The 22,391-nt window shown below is 41.7% G+C and overlaps 2 protein-coding genes across 2 annotated transcripts in view; both read right to left on the bottom strand.

The window, feature by feature from the left end:
• The window catches only part of IQUB (IQ motif and ubiquitin domain containing), a 32,947-nt gene extending 21,881 nt beyond the window's left edge, over positions 1–11,066 (bottom strand). Inside the window, exons 1-7 of the mRNA XM_083574440.1 lie at positions 10,843–11,066; positions 9,052–9,857; positions 7,553–7,687; positions 6,971–7,138; positions 6,695–6,870; positions 6,324–6,479; positions 4,338–4,548 (exon numbers count right to left, since the gene is read on the bottom strand). Coding sequence (XP_083430566.1) covers positions 4,338–4,548; positions 6,324–6,479; positions 6,695–6,870; positions 6,971–7,138; positions 7,553–7,687; positions 9,052–9,857; positions 10,843–11,051 — 1,861 coding nt within the window. The 5' untranslated portion in view covers positions 11,052–11,066. The remainder of the gene's footprint in view (positions 1–4,337; positions 4,549–6,323; positions 6,480–6,694; positions 6,871–6,970; positions 7,139–7,552; positions 7,688–9,051; positions 9,858–10,842) is intronic.
• A 3,242-nt stretch (positions 11,067–14,308) lies between these two features.
• On the bottom strand, positions 14,309–18,945 carry NDUFA5 (NADH:ubiquinone oxidoreductase subunit A5). The gene is made up of 5 exons (XM_083574770.1): positions 18,619–18,945; positions 17,369–17,413; positions 16,815–16,931; positions 15,568–15,633; positions 14,309–14,496 (listed from the first exon to the last, which is right to left on the bottom strand). The coding sequence occupies exons 1-5, from the start codon at positions 18,637–18,639 to the stop codon at positions 14,395–14,397; spliced, it is 351 nt and encodes a 116-aa protein (XP_083430896.1). The 5' UTR covers positions 18,640–18,945; the 3' UTR covers positions 14,309–14,394.
• Positions 18,946–22,391: the final 3,446 nt, after the last annotated feature.

The raw sequence follows: 22,391 nt of genomic DNA, 5'->3' as shown, positions 1-22,391 counted from the left end.
TTGAACCAACAGAGCCCTTCCCCATGTAGCAGAAGAAAACAAATCTGCTCCATTTTCTATATAACAGCCCTTTTCATATTTGAAGCTGGCTAGATTGCCTAATAGCTGTCTCTTCTCCAGGCTAGACATGCCCAACACATTTAATCTTTCATCATAGGACTTGGTCTTCAGGCCCATCACCATTTCTGGTTTTCTGTTGCCCATCTCTGGACGTGTTCTAGTTTGTTGATATCCTCTGCAAACTCTTGTTCCCAGAACTGCACACAGTACTTTGTGTGATATCTGACCAAAGCAGAACAGAGTGGTACAATTATTTTTCACAATCTGAGCATTATACTTCTGTTCACACAGCCTAGAAATCCAGTGGCCTCTTTAGCTGCTGCACTGAACTACTGACTCTTGTTTAGCTTGTGAGCTGCTAAGGCCCTAAGGTCCTTTTCACATGTACCGATGGATGTCAAGCCAGGTGCTTCTGATCCTTCCCACCTAAATGCAGAACTTTATACTTATCTCTGTTGAAATTTATTTTCTCAGTTTTTGCCTAGTGCTGTCAATTTGCAGACAAAGTCATCTGCAAATTGGATAAACATCTCCATCAAGTCATTTATATTTTTATCTAGGGATCCTTACGGCTTACCTATGTGGGTTACTACATCTGCCCAGTTATTCACAACCGTTGTCGTGATTAGAATGACTGATGCCTTATTTACTGGAAGGAATGGAAGTGATTTAGATGGGGTCATGGAGCACTTATTCTCCCAGGCAAATCCCCTGCCCAGCTGAAGCTGCTATTAGCATGGAGGGGGAAAAATCAAACAGGCATCTACAAGTGTTTTCTCCTTAGGGGACAGTAACTGCTTCAGGGGGGTGATTTGCATTGGGGGATCATTCCCTTCCCCCGTCTCCATTGGCTAGACAAAAATCACACATCTCACCTGCGCTTGCTTTTTGAAAAAGATTTGAAGAGCTCCAATTATGGAACTCCCATGCAAGGTCTACTTTGACCTTAACTCACTGCTATCACCATTAGTTATCTTTCCAATGATATAGGTCATGGGTAGGCAAACTAAGGCCGGATCCGGCCCAATCGCCTTCTAAATCCAGCCCGCAGACAGTCCAGGAATCAGAGTGTTTTTACATGAGTGGAAAGTGTCCTTTTATTTAACATGCATCTCTGGGTTATTTGTGGGGACTACCTGGTGTTTTTACATGAGCAGAATGTGTGCTTTTATTTAAAATGCATCTCTGGGTTATTTGTGGGGCATAGGAATTCGTTCTTCTTCTTTTTTCCAAAATATAGTCCAGCCCCTGACAAGGTCTGAGGGTCAGTGGACCGGCCCCCTGCAGAAAAAGTTTGCTGATCCCTGATATAGGTAGATTCTCGCTGTTATATAGTGTATTAGTGGCTCTGTTGTAATGGCCACTTGCTCCCAGTGGGCAGCAGACTTGCCATGTTCTTCTGCTTCAATGCACTGAATCCAGCTTTTGACACACTGCACGGTGGTTGAGGGATACACGAAGGCAGAAGTCAGTGTGTGGTGGCAAAGCCCTATTACAAGAAAACCTATGAAGAAGCCTTTAGTTAGGCATTTTTTTCTTTAGATATTGCTTTACAAGGTACATGGCACGTAACCTGTGCAAAGTTCCTGATAAATCCTTTTCTTATTTGTCTTCACTGAGCCCTGTGAAGTAGGTTATTACTCCCATTTAACAGATGAGGAACCAAGAGGAATAAGCAATTTTTCCAAGACCGCCCAAGTGAATCCATGACAAAGCCAAAATGTGAACAAATGTACCAGTTGAACGCAACGTCCTCTGGATCACAGCACCAGATCATCAAGATCGTGCTCTCTACATATTTCTGAAAAGCTCAGGGAAAATACTAATTCAAACACTGTTATAGAATATTCTCTCAAACATTTTCATTCTAATGAGTAACAACCATTAGTGTATCTCAATCGAATGAGAGGAAGAAAACATCCAGGATATAAAAAAGCAGCAGAGAGGAGAGGACTATCAAGATCATGTTTTTATCACTGAATATTTCAGCTTTACTCTTTTTTATTTGGTCAGCTGCCACCGCTGTTCAAATCAATGCAGCAAAGTCTACACAGCTTTCGAGGACCCACGAGGGGGCAGCCAATGCAAAGAAAAGAAACCGTTCCCTGCTTCCGGAAAACGATTTTTCAAAACAGATTTCTTGGAGCTGGTTTAATTTGCAGCTCTATATGCAAACCAGTTTTCACTTGTTTTGAGAACTGGCTTGGCATAGTGGCTGTGTAAGCTATAAATCATTTGTCTGAATTGTACTTCTGCCATGAAATTAGATATTTTTAAACCAACACAGGAAGCTGCCTTTTTCAGAGTCAAGCAATTGGCCCATTCAGATCAGTATTATTCATGCTTACTGGCTCTCCAGGATTTGATGAGTTTCCTGGTCCTGGAAATGTTGGGGATGGAACCTGCGACCACCCTTATACAAATGCGGTCTTCCACTGAGCTAATGCCCTCCTGCAACTTTCTGTCCTCAACCTCTGGTCCGCAACACGGGAATAATAATCAGAGTGACACACATTCTAGGTAGCTCTGGTAGCCACTCAACATTTGTGTCTACCATTGCCTCAGCATTGGTCCAGTATGGCTACAGGACTTCATCTCTCCCTGTGCTCCAGCTCTTAGCTTGGAAAGGTAAAGTGTGAGATGAGTAAGATTTTCCCCAACCTTCTCTCAAGCACAGAGATGGGAAGGAAATCTTTCAATCACAGCACCAGGTTCAGAAAGGATGAGGAAGCTGCAGAACGTCTTGGGTTGTAGCCAACACTAGTCCTACTCAAGAGAAGACCTATTCAAATTAATAAATATTACTAACTTAGGTGCATTAACTTTAACGGGTCTACTCTGAGTAGGACAACCCCTTGTTAACCATGTACAGTGGTACCTCGGGTTACATACGCTTCAGGTTACAGACTCCGCTAACTCAGAAATAGTACCTCGGGTTAAGAACTTTGCTTCAGGATGAGAACAGAAATCGTGCTCCGGCGGCGCGGCGGCAGCGGGAGGCCACATTAGCTAAAGTAGTGCTTCAGGTTAAGAACTGTTTCAGGTTAAGAACGGACCTCCGGAACGAATTAAGTACTTAACCCAAGGTACCACTGTAGTATTATTTAATGCCTTTTTTGTTTTTAATAGAACGACTCATTTTTGATCAAACCATACATTTCGCAAGCTGCACCATGTCACCTAAGTAAAAAGCTCCCATCACTGTAATCAATATGCATGCCCTTCGCAAACCTCCGAAGGACAGTAAACTCAGTGGATCGCTGTCTCAGCAATTCAGTGCAACAGTGGAAGAATGTGAAAGCAGTTCTACCAGCAAGTTAAACAACACTTCCTAGAATCACTAAGCTCCCATATGAAGATGAAAAGCAGCCACTGCAGGGAAGCAACCAGTCAACAACAAACAGAAATAGAAGCAAACAACAGGGCAGGACTACACTATTGGCAGACAAGGCAGCGATATGAGGCAACACAATCTGAAGCTGTTCCATCTAAAGCCAGAAGCAGCATATGAGTCAATCAAGGCTTACGCTCAACTTCTTCAGGCAAGGTGTTCTCCTAGCACAAAGTGAGCATTCCAAGAGCTTCTGCAACATGACAGTCTAGCTCAGTTCACATGGGAATTAAAGACACGCCCCATCTTCAGCAGCAAACAAACTCTGACTCCTGGAAACCAGCCCACAATTTACATGAAACCTGATGTCTATGCAGCCAATGAGTGTCTTGAGTTCATTTCATTAGTTAACATCGGACTCTGCTACATTGGCAAAGAAAAAACGCTTTACAGTCAAACCTCGGTTGTTGAACGTAATCCGTTCCGGAAGCCCATTCGGCTTCTGAAAAGTTTGAAAACCGAAGCATTTCCTTCTGGGTTTTTGGCATTTGGGAGCCGAAACATTCCAAAATGGAGGCGTTCGGGAGCTGAAGTTTGATTGTACAGTCATACCTTGGATCCCGAACACCTTGGCTCCCAAACGATTAAAACCTAGAAGTGAGTGTTCTGGTTTTTGAACATTCTTTTGGAAGCCGAACATCCGACAGGGCTGCATTTTAGTTTCCAAACATTTTGGAAGTTGAACGGACTTTTGGAATGGTTTTATTGAAAAACTGCATGAGCTATCCCATTTCAACAGTGATTTCATGACAGCCAGTGTGGTTTGGTGTAAAACCTCCCAGAAAATATTCCAATGGTTATATCCTGTTTTCGACCAAGCAAATTTCAGAATTTCCAAAAATATGCATCTCTTAAATACAAAAACAAAAAACACACCATCTCTTACATTCTAAAGCATGATAGAGTAATTCAAAATCATCCTTTGTTCTAGGATTCAGCCTTCGATTATACTCCCTTAGCAGTTTTTCTTCCCTCTCTCTCTGCCTCCTTAGTTCTTCTTGTTCTTCCCATTCCAGTCTCAAACGCAATTCTTCTTTTAGTTTATTTACTAAAGTCTTAGCTAGCCATCGCCGGAAATATGTTTGTATCACAATTACCTGTAGACAGGAATAGGAGATAGCAGGAAAGAAAAAAGCAATATTCTGCTGCATCTGTTATATGTTTTGGCAATTATGAGAAAAATACGTTTCAAATTCACTAGCTTTCTTAGTAAGTAATTTACAAACCAGAATGTCACATCTTTAAATGAAGCAATAGATGAATTGACCCTTATTATAAAGAGTTATTTAAAATGTGTAATGCATACATGGTTGTTTAAATTGTGACTATGGGCAGAAATTAAGCTTTGAAATGCAACGGCAGACATACCCTTAGAAACTAATGCTAAACATGTTTAAACACAAGCTCCACTGTGTTCAGCAGAGATCCCTTTCAGAACAGCTGAGCAGCTCTTACAGTTTGTTGCATTATTCTGATTTGTTTGTTCCACAATTTAAGGTGGAAGCAATTCAAGTATAGAGGCCACTTAGAATGCTTCTAGATTTAGAACAGATGGTTTCTGCAATCTAATGCAGCTCTAGCAGAGCTGAGGAACCTGTGGCATTCTAGAAGTTGTTGGACTCCAATTCCCATCAGGCCCAGCAAAAGTGGCCTAGTGGTCTGGGATGATGGAAACTGTAGTTCAGCAACATCTGGAGTGTCACAGATTCCTCATCCCTGAGCTATACAGTGAACGCTAACTAAAATAATGAATGTGCGGAGTGAGAGGGACGGATGGGGGACTTGCTGGGAAGTCCATATATGCATTGTTGATTTGGGTTTGTTCCTTGTTACTGAGGCTAATGACTGCAATGCAAGAAGAGGCCCTGAGCGATAGCGACTTGACAGACAAATAGCGATAGCGACTTGACAGATTGTGGACAAATCCCACATATTCAACACAACCATATCAGAGCGCAAAAAATGATAAATATGAAAAGAAAAAGGTGGGTTTTCATTTCATATGCATCATTATTTGCCCAGGAAAAGTCATAGATTGTTTTATTCTGATTGCTGTGGTCTTCTGGAAGGTCTACTGGTGATTTACAGACCACAATTTAAGAATCACTGAAGTGGGGAGAAATGAGCAAGCTTTCTTCATTTTTAAACTTTTGACAATTTACAGAATTAACACTTGCCTTAAACAAGCCTTTATCATATACTTGCATAGCTGTCAACGTTTCCCTTTTTTTAAGGGAAATTCCCTTATTCCGAATAGGATTCCTCACCAGAAAAGGAGAAAGTTGACAGCTACGGACTTGCCTTTATAAGAATTCACTTCTGAGACACACACTATTATGCTGTTTGACTATCAAATCCAAAGCTAGTGAAGAATGGCTTCAGATACTATTTATACTGAATATGCATTTTAAAAAAGAAACAAACAGTTATGTGCCTTCTCCATACCAGGATATTGTGAAGAAAGATTATAAATTTGGATCCAGTGCTGCTTTTCTGTTCACGGAGCAGACTTCCACTTGCATAACCAATTTCCCCTTCCACTCCTGACTGGTGCAAGCTTCTTACGCACCCTGAAAATCTGCTCCACAGGCCGGGGGGACCCTCCAAAGAAGATTTGTGCAAGGAAGGAGATGAAGAGAAAGTCCTGTTGTATGAGTGGAACTCCACTTGAAGCACTGTGTGTGACTCGTAATGTATTAAGATGAATGTGAGTCCCCTTTAAATGTAAATTTCACTTATCACATTTGTGATTTGCAGTTTAATGTTATAGGTGTCTATCAATAGGACTTCTCTCCAGGTAAGTGGATATAGGATTGCAGGGTCTTTTAATCTGCTGGGTTAAAGATGATAATTCAATGGATTGAGTACTTACTGCCTGAAGTCTTCTTGCATGGTATTCATCAGCTGTCACATACCCTTTTGGTTCTATCAATCTGTCAGTGACATTTGAAATATAGACACCAATTTTGGTCATCTGAGTGGAAGTTGAATTTCTCGTATTTTGCAGCTTTTTCCTCTCAACAACTGTCTAGAAATAAAATTATTCATTTTAATGATCACATAATAAAGAGAGGCTGTGCTAGAAACACTGGACAAATTAAAATGACTACAAAGCACATTTACAAATGGATGAAGAAATAACTCGTATAATTATAGGATTCTAATTTGTTAGAATTAGCTTTCCAATTACTTTATACGATTATTTTCATATTAGTGCTTTATTTTGTACTCTGGCAAACATACCTGTGTTGACCTACAGAACTCTTCATAGCCTTTGTCTGGACGTTTTTTGGGGTCTGTCTGTGATCCTGCATTATGATATTCTGTGCCTGTTTCTTTATGTCTATATCCACCCAAAAACGGTTTCTGAAAATTTGGTCTTTTAATTGACACATTTACTTCCTTAAATGTTTCTGCATCTGTTCAGATTAAACAGTATTATTAAATTATACAGAGGATGTTACAGAGTAATACCTCACCAGAATGAGCTAGAGTGCATGTTGCAACATTGCTGTCTACCTGTTTGCACTTTAAAAGTTATAACATCAGGCATGTAGTATTCCTCTAGGAGTTTAGATGCTTTAAGGGGAAAGTTTTCTTCATCAAGGGAGAACATATCAACTTGTATGGTCCCATAAGGTTTAGCATCAAGATTCCATAGTGTTTCACTATTGTCAGTTATTCGCCCTAAAAGTAAAAAGTGATTATTAATATTTCACATCAAATAAAAAGATCAACATTTTCTTTTTTTAGAAAAGAAAATTAAGGATGGTTTTGGAAATGCAACCAAACTTAGGGGAAGCCTGTGGCAATGCTGTCCCAACTGATATCCCAGTCAAAGCTTTTTTTTTCCACGTCCATCTTCTATCTAGTTCGTCTATTATAAAGCAAGAGTTTAACAAAGGAACTACTTATCTTTATGAGAATGACTCAAATTAACATCAAGACAAATTGACATAGACCAAACAAAAATTGAAAACTAAATAAGATAACAGCAAAATACGAACTCTCTCTAGCAAATTACAACTTTTCTGTTGCTGTTGTTCATAAGCAAACCTTGGTCAATACTCACTCTAATTCTCACTAGTGCTTTATACATACCTAGCAACATAATTTGTAAAATATCCAGTGGTATTTTTAAGCGTCCTGCGAAGTACTTCTTCATTTGCTCCACGGTTTGGTTAATGTTAAAAGACTTAGTGAAAACCTGGATAGCAGGATGTAGCATGAATCGAACTGAAAAAACAAAACATCTGTTATTGTATTTCATCAACAACAGATTCTAAAAACTGTACTGTTTAGTTAGATGAATTAAGTCAAGTTACTGCTGAATTTACCTTTCCTTCTCTTCTGGCCTTGGTAGAATTTTTTTTTTTAATGTAACAGATTATGTGACATGTTATAATCTACTTCTTTTAAATGTAATTATTTCAAGATCTGCTATTATAGAATAATAACTATGACACCATTTAAAATAAAAACATACAGAAAAGAGACAATGATATATAATCCTTTAGCTGTTATAACGATCAGAAGCAGCAACAATTTACTCTATGCACACACCAGCAATATATACCTTGTACCCAGAGTGGTGTCTCTAGATATGAACAAAACTTAATTCCACTTGCACGGGGTGTGCGGGACCCAGACCACTGTAATCAATTGGGAAGCTTTTGCTCATATGGACAGCTTTTGTACAAATGCTGGAGTACATGTATACAAAAAATAATTATTTCTCCCACATACAAATCTGACAGTGCAATTCTAGGCATGCTTACTGAATATCAAAAGCCACATTTAGGAATGAGCCTAACTGGGTTGAGGCCACCATGTAAGTATTTGTTGCCAAACCCATGGAGGCTTGGCAAGCTCCTGAAACTGACCCTTTTCAGTTGAGGGACCCAAATGGTAGCATTCATTCTCCTACTCTATAGCTTCAGCAAACTGCATCGCAGTGATTTTGCAAGACATGACTCTTCCATGCAGCTTTCGGCATTTTTTTTTCTTGTCACTTTTCTGTAAATTGGTGGTTGCTATTACAATGTTTAGTTTTTGTTTTTAGATTTATTTGCTGATATATTTTACTATCCTCCTTGTACACTGCATTGGGCTCAATTTGTGGGAAAGAAGCATATAAACTGAGGTCCAGTGCCAAGGGCCTTCTGGCAGTTCCCTCACTGTGAGAAGTGAGGTTACAGGGAACCAGGCTGTGGCGCCTGCCCTGTGGCATGCTCTCCCACCAGATGTCAAGGAAATAAACAACCATCTGACTTTTAGAAGACATCTGAAGGCATCCCTGTTTAGGCAAGTTTTTAATGTTTGATGTTTTACGGTGTTTTTAATATACTGTTGGAAGCCACCCAGAGTAGCTGGGGAGGCCCGGCCAGATGGGCGGGGTACAAGTAATAAATTATTATTATTAAATATTATTATTTTATTATTATTATTATTATTTACTAAGGAGCCACTAGCTGGAAGTGATTTTAGTGGACCTAAGAAAGTGACGCATTTCAGTCATCAACATTATTAACATCATCTAATCAGTAACAGTTCTTAGTCGTAAAGGCAGCAGCAATATATGGTATCTGATAACTGCCCACCTGTTACAGTAGCTTCTTCGATACTTGCTTCAGACTCTTCTCTTTCAGATGCTAACGCTTCTGTTAACAAAGCACTTGCAGCATGCATATGTGCTGCAAAATCAGCCGCCCTTTCAGAAAAACTTTCAGCAGCACCAACAGAAGCAGCATCAGCAGCAACTGTGATATTAGATGCATCTGTGTCAACTATAAGTGGTTCGATTTTGACACCAAGATCTTGGACCTCTAGAATAGCTTCCTGAAACCCTGGGACCACATCCTGGGATTTTGGATGAGCTTCCTCTTCTTTTTCTATCACGTCCAAACCCTTTGTCAGTCCGTCTGCAGTAGCTGGCTCCTGAACCCCTTCTGCAGCAGCGACAGGTTCCTCAGCTGCAGGAAGATTCTGGTCCTGTTCCCCAGCAATGCTTGGCCCCTCCACTAATTCCTCCAAAGCAGCTAGTTCCTCAGTGGCAGCCGGTACCATAACAGCGGCTAGTTCCTCAGTAGCAGCCGGTTCCTCAGCAGTGGCTACTTCCACCATGGCAGCCGGTTCCTCTGCAGCGGCTGGTTCCTCAGTAGCTGTCAGCTCCTGTAGTGGTTCCCCAGCATCACCCAATTCACGTGTTGCTAATTCTGGGCCTTGTTCCTGCTCCGTAGGCAGGTTTGTTTCATTCTGCTGTGTTGCACCTGTCTGCTCTTGCGTAGTTCCTACAGTCTCGGCACTTTCTTCTGCTTGTTTTGTTTCAGAAGTGTCCTCTAAAACTTGAGTTTCAGCCTCTGCTTCAGCCAGGCCACCTTCCTTTTCTTCTGGATCAGCCATTTTCCTGAAAGGAGAAGTACACCTTTTTAACCTTCACATCAGCTGAAAGCATAATTTACAGGGAAATGTGAACTAAAAAGTACATTTAGTCCTTTGTCTCGAATAACTGGTTGTGCTTTGTACCCCACAACTGCTGGGCGGATGGACCTCATCCTACTAAGCATACACAAACTATAAAATTTTGCTGTGCTGTGGGACCGACTACTTTTACATTCCAGAATGCAACTTTAGAGACTAGTTAAGAGCATATCTCATGGACACTAAATGAACAGCATGCTTTTCTTCTTTGTCCAGTTACAATTCCTAATTTTCCATCCTGAAGGACTTAAGAATAAGAAATCTACATTTCAAAACTTGTCATTGAAATTAGGTTTCTTAACTAATGAATCTTCTCCCATCTATCAACATCGGTACATTCTGAGGGGGCACATGCAAACTATTTGGACTACACAGAAATGATGGCATTTGGAAAGTTAATCCTGAATACAGGAGAAAAAATGTTGTTTAAGGAGCAGCAGCAAGCAGGAAATCAGCAAGCAGCACCTTTATTTTTTAATTATAATTTTAAATTATTTTTTTTATTTTATCATCATCATTTATTAAATCAAATGGCATCACATGTACCACAGCATCTGTAGTGCCCGGCGCGCACAGGAACTACAGCTCCCAGAATGCAACACGAGCTATCCATCATTATTTATGTGAGGCGAGGGAGGGGACAGGAAAAACCCGCTGCTCAATTAACCCGCTCAAAACCAACCGACTACTTGTCCCGAGGTGCTTTGCGCCGCCGCCATGACGGCTTTTAAACGTAGCCCTCGCGCACAGCATGTCGGGAACCGTAGTAAAGCGCTCAGCCAGCCGTTCACGTCATGGCGGCTTCGCCTCAGCTCCTTTCCAGCTTCTCTGCGTTATTCTCACGCCGGGTGGTTAATAATGATAATAATAATGATATTAATGACGCCATTAATAAAGGCGGAGGAGTTTACCGTAGCGCTAGGTCCTCGCGTAAGTTCCCCGAAGCGGCCGCTGCATCAGCCCGACCCGCTCCGCCTCCAAGCGGGAACGGAGAGTCGCTGTATCCATAGCAACCGCGGCGCCGCCAACTCTCGCGAGAGGAAGGACAAAGTGTGCCAATCAATGTGTAGCTGAAGGGGACGCATGCGCGACACACTCTTGCATGCCAGGAGTTTTCCATACAGCGGGGCTGGCGAGGTGGAGGGTGCAGGCGCTTGACTGCTGTGCGGTGCAAGCGGGGCTGTCAGTACCAGCCAGGCTGTTATTTTGTGCGCTAGGCAAGGCTCACTACTTGCACACAACTCCAAAAAGAATCGCTAACTTTGATCTTCAAAAATAGATGCCTTGCAGAAAAAAACACAAAACCTGAAACTGTTCCATTTATTCTAACTTGCAAGAATAATACTGATGAATTGGAAAGATAAAAATGCAGCTCCCTTCTACGATTGAAGACTTACACAAACTCGCAACATATGAACAAGTTGCATATAAACACAGCCTTGGCACGGGCAAATTCAATGGTTTTTGGAATCCATTCTTACAAATACTGTTAATAGGTTAAGATCTGGTGACGTACAATCACAACTTTGTAAAGTATACAATTTTGGCGTTTTCCCCCTTTCCTTTCCCTTCTACAGGTGCTGTTTCTCTTTTATTCTCTCACAATGTTTAGTGCACATATGGTTATGTACTTTTTAACTTTCAACAAAGATGTTTGGGGGGGGATAAGTTATACCACAACCTTTGATTATCTTCCTCAAATACAAAAGAAAATGTTTTAGCACAAAAACATCTTCTAAATTGTGATGTAAAAATTTAAGTCTCTTCAGAGTGTCAAGTTTCAGGCGCACAAAAATCTTGCTTTGCTTGCTGCTGAGCTTTCCCTGCCTTTCAGAGGGTTGGACTAGATGACCCTCATTTTGTGAAAAACTAATTCTAATGTATGAATTGCTTTTAAAATGATAAAATGCTTCAACATGTAAAAGTAAAATATCAGAATTTTTTAAGATATAACAAAAACTAATGGGTATAAAGCTGCCCTCTGAGATCTGCATCCCAGACAGTTGCCTAGCTGATCTAATGATAGCACTAGCCCAATAAGAGAGTTGTTTTTGCAGCTGCGCCTCTTGAAAATCCCTCTCCACACTAAAGGCATCACTGTCCTCTTTGACACCTGTGTATTTTGTACCTTGGACTAGGTACATAAAGCTGCATTCTAAACTTTAAAGCACACTAAATTGGAAGTAAAAGCTTTACAGGTTTGAATGATTGGCTGCCTTTATAAATGCTCATTTTGTTTTAAAAGGGGCATAGAAGTGCAGTGTCACACTATGGCAGAGTATGAGTTCACCACAATACAACTTCCGGGAAAGCTACATGGCATTTATTCCCTCTATGTCAGGGCTTGCCAAATTGTGGTCCGTGGACCACCAACCGTCCAGTAGCATCACTCAGGTGGTCCCACGCCACGGTGAGCCTGTGAATTTGTGATTGACATATGATGGAACATTAACGATCCAGATTTAACTGTATTTTCATTGTTTCTTTCTTATATTGCCTTTCTTTTCTTTTATTAGTTGGAATTCTATGGAATTCAGTTTAGACTGCTATGGAGAACATGGTAACTGTATAATATTTGATAAGCGAAACAATGTTCAAACATACCAGAAATTAACACAAGAAGTTAGCCACCTTCACAAAAAGTGAGGAAAGGAGCTTGAAGCCAATAAGAAAATTCAAATTTTAGTCACAAGGATACAGGCTTTTCATCTTGGTGAAACTTGCAAGAGCATTGTGTTGCACTGATTTTATGTTTCTTTTTACCATAGTCATCTTCATCCAGCTGTGACCCTTCTTTCTGTATTTAACGTTTACCACACTGTTACACTTGATGCCCTCTAGTAGCTTTTCTTCTAAAACACAGTATTTTTTTACAAGATGGTAAATAATTGTGTTTACAGGTGCCATCTAACACCAAGCATTCTTCAGTCACAGTGATTTGAAGAATTACAATACTTTAAAATATATTTCCAAGCGAGCAGCAATCAGCTTTAAATGTAAGTAAAGCATAAAACCAGGGATGGCTCCTCCATATGTTGTTGGGACTCCAGTTTCTTTCAGTCTCAGCATGACCAATGATAGGAACTGATGGGACTTGAAGAACATTTAATGAGCACAGGCTCCCTACCCCTGTCATACAGAGTAAAAGTTTTATTGTTGCATGCACAGGTTTTTGCTATCCCCAGACTCATCTGTAGCAGCCTCTTGCCCTGATGGCATCACTTTGGCTGGTAAGATAGGAAGGAGGAAATCTTTGCTGTTTGGGAAGCTGCCAGTTCCCATGCCACAAAATGAACTCACCAAGTCACTTCTGAAAGCTTCCCTTTCTCATTCTACCCAAGCTAGAAAAGAGAACAAGGTCAACTATTACTTTGAAAAAAGGCTAATTAGCCAGTGTGGTGTAGTGGTTAAGAGCGGTAGCCTCGTAATCTGGGGAACCGGGTTTGCGTCTCCGCTCCTCCACATGCAGCTGCTGGGTGACCTTGGGCTAGTCACACTTCTCTGAGGTCTCTCAGCCCCACTCACCTCACAGAGTGTTTGTTGTGGGGGAGGAAGGGAAAGGACAATGTTAGCCGCTTTGAGACTCCTTTGGGTAGTGATAAAGCGGGATATAAAATCCAAACTCCTCAGAGAAAGCAGGCAGCCCTGTTCTGTCAACTGAAACAGCATGGAAACTGAGAACTGTTCCTTCCTCCACAGGGATACAAATATTGGATAGCTCTAGCACATAGGAAGCTGCCTCATAGAGAGTCAAGGCATTGGTAATCTCGCTCAATGTTGTCCACACCAACAGGCAGCAGATGCTTTACCACTAAGCCCTTCTCCTCTTCCTCTGAGAGTGGAGGTAATCTATGGATGGCCTCCTCCTCCAATACAGCCTATGTTATTAGCAGCTTGTTCTAGAACCTAATAGTCTTTCTCCTGTGCACATAAGTCCAGTAGGGAAAAAGAGAGTTCTGGGGGGGTTTTTGCACTCCCTCTCATTCCACAAGCATGGAGACTCAAACAGGTACTACACCAAAGCAGTCCAAGGAACAGGAAGCCTGTTCATTTCTTCCAAATGCTCATCTAGCCCATCTGCTTGTTCAAGAATGCACAGGGTTATTGGTGGCAGAGTGGAGGAAGAAGGTTCTTATATGCCCTATACAGATTCCCATACATGCAAGTGTCTATAGAATTTAAGATTATAACAGTTAAATTGTCGAGAACCATTCGCACCTGGTGGTAAGTTCACAGTCATCTTCCAACTAATGGGTTGTAATCAATGCTAGTCATATTCAGGGAAGATGCACTGAACTAACATGCCATTAATTTCAACAGGTCTGCTTTGAGTATAGCTTACTTGGATATATAACCAATAATTATAGCAAACAAATCTTATGAGTAGAATTAAGATATTTTTCATTCATGTCCAGCGTACATTTGATTACATATTTTTCACTTCCAAAAGCTACAAATAACATTTATATTGGCCATTTCCACTGATCAGATGGAGGTTCTTCAACCAAGGGCTCCCAGGGTCGCCACTGCACCATTTTCCTGGCTAAGCTGAGCTCACTTTCAGCCTGTTAAAAAAAGAAAGAAAAGAAATTAAAAACCAGCCTTCCCAAAGTTGCTGCATCTAAGCTAGACAATGATCCACTAGTTAGATCCACTAATTACATACTAAAATACAGATTTTTTGTTGACACTGATTTTTATTAAACAATTTAATTGGTACAGCACTGAAATACATAAACGCTGTATATCTTCTGACCAGGTCTTTTGACTGTCAATGCATGAAACAGCAGTGCACCCAGTAGATAGTCTGGTAAAGCCTGCTTAGAGCTCCATTATGGGGTAACAGAGAAAACAAAGGGGGGAAGTCAGCACTGTGCTCTTTCAATAGTCCCATCCTCCCAAATATTTCAGTTAGCCCAATGGAATGGTCTCTCCTCCCCCCACATGCTGTTTTGGGGGTTTTCCAGGCACCCCCTCCCCAAGCCTATTTGGGGGGTATGCAGGGTGGGGAGATTATTCCCGGTTGTGCTAAAAGTCCTTGCACTGACTCCTGATTGCATGCCTAGTTAGTTGTATGCAGCCCTCAACATTTTTGTAATAAGGGTTTTTGCTACCAATATTTCAAAGAGTACCATAGTTTCAAGGGGCAGTATAGACAAGGTTATGTTAGAAAAGGTTCCATCAGTATAGCAAATGCTGTAACACTCGTCTTTATGTCTGCCTTATTAGGACGTAAGAGGTTAAGTGATTGGCTACATTGTAGGAAATTCTTTTTTCTATTCAGCAGCAAAATTTAGTTTGCCATGTATAATAACACCATATTTGGTGAGATTCAGTGAGACTTACTTATAAGTAATCAAAGGATTGCATTGTGATTTTTTTTATAGTGACAGTTAACATTTCATATTTTGCTGCAGTAAAGGCTGGTCTCCATATTGACAACAAACTGACTAAATTTTCTCTACAGAGAACCCCCCTCCCCCCCCAAAATAATGTCTCACTTTTAGAATTCAGCATCTTAAACAGATAATTGGATTCCTTTCATTTTTTTCCCAGAAGAGCCTATAAGAAACAGTTGCATATTTGGCAAGTCCTATATTTACTAAATAATTAGATATTTGTGAAGAAGATATTACCTGCAAAATCACTTCTTCTATCTGTCCACCATTGATTTTACTTTCCAGTTTTTGCACATCAGGTTCCTGCAAGTTCAAGAACAAGTGAAAGGCTCAGATGTGCTCTGATGTATGTTCAAACAGTATCTTTCTATATCTCACTCAGAGTGAAAAATAACCCAATGAGTCTTTTCCAAAAGTGGCATATAGTCTAGAATAGTAGTTCTTTCTCAGAATGTCAAAAGGAACAAGAAGCCATAGGTTGCCAGCTGCATATGTCCACACCCTTTCAATTAAACAAGCAATAAGTAGTTCAGATTACCCTTGTGGAAAAGTTAAGGCTTTTCAAACATCAGATATGATGGGGAAAACCAGCCAGATGGGCGGGGTATAATAAATAAAAAAATAAATATTGTTGTTGTTGGTATTTTAACCATTCAAGAGGGGGCAGAAATTAAGTTATCATGGAGGACTAAAATGTATATCTTGATCTGATATTGACAAACTTACTAAAAGACATTAGGTTAGTAGACTATTCCTATTCTGGTCTCCAGAGAACACACAGACAATACAAACCCATACAATACAAAACAGATGCACTGTATAACCTATAATAGTTCTTCTGGGATGAGTGCAAGATGAAACTAAAACCAAGGCTGCAATCCTGTAAGCCCTGCTGAATTCACTGGAAACATTTGAATGAACGATCCTCAAGGCATCTTAAAACAGATTGTAAAAACATATACACTAAACCCACACACCCAGTAGCCCTTAGTTCCTGGCCCAGTGTTTGTGGAAGGGGGGTGGGGTTAATGTTTTGTTGCTTCTGTTATAACTATTTATTTGTGCTTTTCTCTTGCATTTTTATTTCGTGAATCACCCTAATATATTTTGATGAAGGGTGGTATATAAATCTAATAATGATGATGATGATGCCAAAGTGTGTTTTCCTTCAGATCTGCAGTCTTAAGAGAAGCAAACTTGCTACAGCTCCTTCACAGGTCAATGGATGATCACCTTGCCTTAATACCCTACTTGGAAGGGGGGGTGTATGTGCGCAGCCTCCCAGCAGCCCTAGATTTTACAGCTGATAGGAGAGGCCAGAGTGGCCTTTCTGTTCAGCTCTCCAGTCCCATGGCAACTAGTGCCAGTTTATGATGCATCTCTATTTGACAGCAATCAAAAAGCAAATCTGGTAAGTGAAGCAAGGGACAGCAGGCCACTTGAACAATGTAATTTGAGATGCTTAAAATGTATGACATACTTACTGTTTTTACTATATCAAGCCGCTCATTTACAATGTTCTCCGTATACTTCCTATATGATGCATCTTTGGGCATACTATCCAGAGCAGCAAGGATTTTCGAGTAGAGTACCCGGAGTCGCTGAAAAGATCAGATAGCAAACATTAATTTAATGTGAACCATAAAAGTCTATACAGTGAACTAAGAATTGTAATAAAAAGTTCACAGCCTTCTTCAGTAGCAAAGGGAACAATTCTGCAAAACTCTATTAGAATCTTAACCACCTCAAATTCAAGATACTGGAGAAATTGCATGTTAAGGTAGTTAGAACATTAAGATTAATTACTTAAATAAATCTAATGCAACATATAAAATGAGCCTACTTAACATTCAGAAGCATGGAAAACTCTAGTTATTGGAAGACTGCTGATTTACTTCTTGGCTCACACAAAAGGGGCTGTGTGGACAGTCAAAAGAGTTCTTCATATCTCAACTTATTAAGATGAAATATGCTCCTGATAAGCCATACTTTCCTCATGTTTTCTTCAATTTCAAATGAGCAAATGCTTTATACTTACCTCATGTGGTGCCTCACATACAGCTAGCCCAACTAGTCCAGTGGTCTGCAGAGATTTAAAAATAGATAAGTTTAATAAGTATCCTTAATTAAGGATCGTTTTAAGATGAGTTTTACATTTGCGTGTGTATAAAAATATTGTTTCTGAAGCTCAAAAGATGCTTTTGTTGTTTGAATGCTGCACCAAGCAACACATCTACCACATCATAGAATCACAGAACTGTAGATTCTATGGGTCATCTAGTCCAACCCACTACAATGCAGGAATCTCAATCCATGACACTTGCTTAAAACTCTAACGAGAAAAGTCCACAACCTCCCAGAGTCTGTTCCATCGTCAAAGAAGCTCTTACTGTCAGAAAGTTCTCCTCTTTCCCATGCTAAACACACCCACCTCCCTCAACCATTCCTCATGAGGCTGGGATCCCAAGCTGGAAGGTCACAGAACTGTAGAGCTGGAAGGGACCACGAGGGTCATCTAATCCAAAACCCACTGCAATGCACGGGTTTCCAGACCCTTGATCATCTTGATCCTTGACACACCCAGGACATTACCCCAAAGCTACTGGAAACTTGAGGCAAGCAGCTTCACTTGCATGGACCAGAGTTTTAAAAAGGATAACTACAGTGCTTTTTTTCTGGGGACACAGGGGTACACATACCCCTAAACATTTTGTGAATCTAACGGGAGAAGAAATTAATTTTTTTTTTTAAAAAAAAGGTTATTCTCTAGCACGGTGAGTCATCAGTTCTGTTGCGGTGGATCGTCAGTTCCATTGCTACCTCCAATGGCAGCCTTTCGTCCATTTACTGTATTTATTTTTCCCGATTTGAACTATAAAATGGTGATTTTCTCGAGTCAAAATGAGAGTACCCCTAAAAAATTTTTTAGGAAAAAAAGCACTGGATAACTACATCAACCCAGCCCTTTTGCCAGGGGAGCTGCCACAAGACACCAAGTGATGAGTCTCTGGTGACATTTATGTCCCTCACACTGGGAAACCCAGGTAGATAGGCGGGGTATAAATAATAAGTTATTATTAACGCGCTCAAGGCAGCACGCATAGGGTTCGCCCCATCCTTGGTATCTTCGCAGCCAAGGGGTCAGGCTGCGTCCCCACTGAGGAGCCACAGGCAGCCTCCCCTCGTCCTATGAAGCGAGCTTTCGCCCTTGCTTAAGCAACCCGTACGAAGGGACCCGCCAGCTGCCGCACCACGCCCGCCCCCGCGACCGACCTCAACCCTTCTCACCTTCTTCAGGACTCCGGCCATAGCTACTATATGTCAGCTGCCGCGTGCAAGGGATTCTGGGGCAACAAAAAAAACAACAGACCAATCCTGAGAACCTACGGAAGCCGGCGAGCCAGCGAAGGCGACGCGCGTGCGCAAGCCGCCGGCTGTAGGGCAAGGCAATGCCTCCGAGGGCGGAGGAGCGCGCGCCAGCGCTTCTATCACATGACAGGGTGAGCAACCTCCGCGTGAGCATGCGCAAAAGGGCTCTGCGTCGGAGACGTCGCGTAAGGTCGCTTCCGTGTCAGAGACTTAAGATGTACAGCTCTATATGCCCGTACGACCAAGCCAGGGTGCGCATGCGCAGAGCGAGGATTTTTAAACGGGAAGCGCTTAGCCTGTGTCGCTCCGAGCGGCTATTGGTTGGTTTCCTCCCGCTGATCTCCAGATTTCTCCAAGAGGGCGGGGCGTGTTGCAGGAGAGGTTGTTTTGCACCCGAGTGGCTCGTGCTCGGAAAGAGGGTCAATGGTCGCGCGCGCGCGCGCAGTTTAAACGATATATTCAGGGCAATTTTCAGGTCGGAACCCGGCGGAACTCAGTTCCGGCTCCCATCAAGTGGGCGCCATTGGCATTATAAAAGAACGAGGGAGGCGTTCATGTTGAGTTCCGGCACCTCTTTTTCTAGGAAAATAGCACTCTATATATTTATACATATTTTATATTTATACATATGCATATATATATTTATAAATATTTTATATTTGGTTGGGGTTGCTAGGGTAAATTCTAGGTAGGTTTAAACCAAAAATTCCCACCTAAAATACGGAGCTGGTGCTACCGCCCTACCTTTTCATAGCGGTGGTAGACGGCTGAGGTAGTTTTGAGAAGTGCCTTTGCTGCACAAATTCCTAATTTCTGTTGCTCTCCCTCAGGTTGCTCACACATATTTGGTTCTTCGCTCCCTTTTTTTGCCTCCAGCGTGGTTCCCTCAAAGGACCATTGCATTACTTAACTCGTTGCTTTTGTAGGCTGCCTTTCTGCCAAGGTGTCCAAGGCGGTTTGCGATTGCAAAATACTGAAGTAATCAAGTAAAATGAAATAAAAGCTGGTTGTGCAAGTGGTCCAGCTGGAGCAGACCTAGAGGTTGCTTTTAACTCCACTCTCTTCTTCCTTCCCACAGGGATTGATGGCTGCTAAGGAAACGTTGCCCTTGACAGAAAGAAGATTGACCCCTCCGTACACAAACTACCATCACTACCCCAGTTTAAAGCATACTGCACCTGTTGTACCTCATGGCTTGCAATAAACTTAATTTTCTGCATGTGAAGGTGCCGCGTGGGTTGGCAATAAGGTGAACACGGTTTATGGTCACCTGATAGCCCGTTGGCCCGCTGAATATTGATCCAACATAATAAAAGTGGCTAAAGAAAAGGGTTGAAATTATGAGTTCTATACCTGTTAAAATCCAAGTTTAGTATAAGGAGCTCACACTAAATTTCATTTCATGATTAGTGTTTCCACCTTGCCCCATTCATGTTGTCACCAGCTCAATAATCAAGTGCTTTTACTGGAATGTGGCCTAAAATTGCAATCGAAGGTACAGTTATTTGGAAATAAGTCCCACTGGACTCAGTAAGATGCTTCCAATAAAAACTTCAGATGATTGTGTTTAATCTCCTGTGTTCTATGTGCACACATGTACAAGTAACGCACATCTTACGCTTATTTACTTAGAATGATAGAATTGTAGAGTTGGAAGGGACCACAGCTCTGAGATTGTGTCTCATGTTCTACCAACAGAGTTATCCCAGCTATCCTGTGATCCCAGCTTTACATGGGTAACATGCATACATAAGTAGGAGAGTGAGAAATTCTGCCCTCCTAGGGCTGTCTGAAGTGTTTGAAACTCCCATTGTTCTAGGCGCATATTACGACAGGGAATTTCATTAGCGTGAGCAGTTTCTGAGCTCTGGGTGCAGTACTGCACCTGAGATTTCAGATTAAAACTGCAGAATGGAAGGAAAGGAGGACCTTTTTCTGCCTCCCCACTTCCATCTATTCGCTGAGGACTGGAGAAGAGAACTTAAGAATATTAGGGGAAGGACTAGAGCATGTGAAAAATGAACACAATATTTCAGCTGCAGTTCATTCATTTTCAGCTTTGCATTCTTGTTATAAAAACAAGCGTGCCTAGACGTTCCATTGTTGCGCCCATAACCTAGGTTCAAGGTGCCATTTAGCTGCTAGCTTTCATATCTCAGTTTCTAACACTGGCTTTCTGAGATCTTGTGGGAGCCCCCTTGCAACCTTCTCAGAGCCTTGGGGATTTAAAAGCTTTCCACATTGCATGACAAGGACCGTTGGGCACCGGCTTTAAGCAGGTAGAGCTGTTGCAAGGGTTCTTTTGGCTTTGCAGGATTTTGCTTAACCGTGATAGCCAGGAGCATAACCCTTGTGTGAGAGGAGAACTACCTGTTTGTAGACATCTGCCTTCCTACCAAATGAATGAATAATTACCATCCTGTACTGAACTAAACAAGGACATCTTCCCAACTATTTTGTAGCCAGCAACCATAGAAGTATTTTCCTAGCTGCTTTCCAATCTATTTTTTAAAAATTAGCCTAGCAGTTTAAAGGTAATGGTAAAGAACCCTTGACAGTTAAGTCCAGTCACGAACGACTCTGCAGTCACGGTGCTCATCTTGTTTTACTGGCCGAGGGAAGCCAACGTTTATCCGCAGACAGTTTTTCCAGGTCATGTGGCCAACATGTCTAAGCCGCTTCTGGAGAAGCCAGAGCAGTGCACAGAAACGCCGTTTACCTTCCCGCCACCTATTTATCTACTTGCACTTTGAAGTGCTTTCGAACTGCCAGGTTGGCAGGAGCTGGGACCGAGCAACGGGTGCTCATCCCTTCGCAGGGATTTGAACTGCTGACCTTCTGATCGGCAAGTCCAAGGCTCAGTGGTTTAGACCACAGCACCCCCCACATCCCTAGCCTAGCAGTTAGTGGATTGTATTTGCAGCATGTTTGGCATTATAGTGCACCCTTTGGATACAAATTTAATTCATTCCAGGGGTCTGTGCGCACCCCACAAAATCTGTATCCAGAGGTGCGGCTTCTGCACACACGTGCAGCACATTAGAGAGTTTCTCTGCATGCGGCAGAGCACTTCTGCGCATAGACGAGTGGCAAAACTCGGAAAAATTCTTCGGGGTTTACCGCTTTCACAACCCACAGTTTACGTTACTTGAGAGTACAGTGGTACCTCGGGTTAAGTAATTAATTCGTTCCGGAGGTCTGTTCTTAACCTGAAACTGTTCCTAACCTGAAGCACCACTTTAGCTAATGGGGCCTCCTGCTGCCACCGCGCTGCCGGAGCAGGATTTCTGTTCTCATCCTGAAGCAAAGTTCTTAACCCAAGGTACTATTTCTGGGTTAGTGGAGTCTGTAACCTGAAGCATATGTAACCTGAAGCGTATGTAACCCGAGGGTCTACTGTACTGAAAACAGTATAGCCCTCCCGCATTTTGAAAATCCCACTAATTAGAAGGGGAGGAAGCAATATGAATAGCTATAATATCACAGGAAGAACAGGCATAGAGGCCAAAGGAAATTTAGATTCAGGTGCACAGAAAAGATATGTCAACGACTGTAAAGAAGCACTGAGCTATCTTTTAAACTTCATTGGCCTTTAATTTTGAAGCATGATGCATCACGTTCTATTAAATGTCACTCCCTAACTTACCAGAATCAACATCACCTTGACCCATGTTTTTGGCAGAAAGTCAAGA

Source organism: Podarcis filfolensis (assembly GCF_964270895.1).
Source record: "Podarcis filfolensis genome assembly, chromosome: 10".
Taxonomy (NCBI): domain Eukaryota; kingdom Metazoa; phylum Chordata; class Lepidosauria; order Squamata; family Lacertidae; genus Podarcis; species Podarcis filfolensis.
Note: the sequence above shows the minus strand (reverse complement) of the source record. Positions and strands in the feature narration are given on the sequence as shown.

Coding starts and splice junctions, on each gene's coding strand:
- NDUFA5 (XM_083574770.1), bottom strand. CDS start 18,639: ATGGCCGGAGTCCTGAAGAAG. Junction 15,634..16,814: donor GGCTTGATATAGTAAAAACA/GTAAGTATGTCA, acceptor TTGAACTTGCAG/GAACCTGATGTGCAAAAACT. Junction 14,497..15,567: donor TAGAAGAAGTGATTTTGCAG/GTAATATCTTCT, acceptor TTTTTTTAACAG/GCTGAAAGTGAGCTCAGCTT.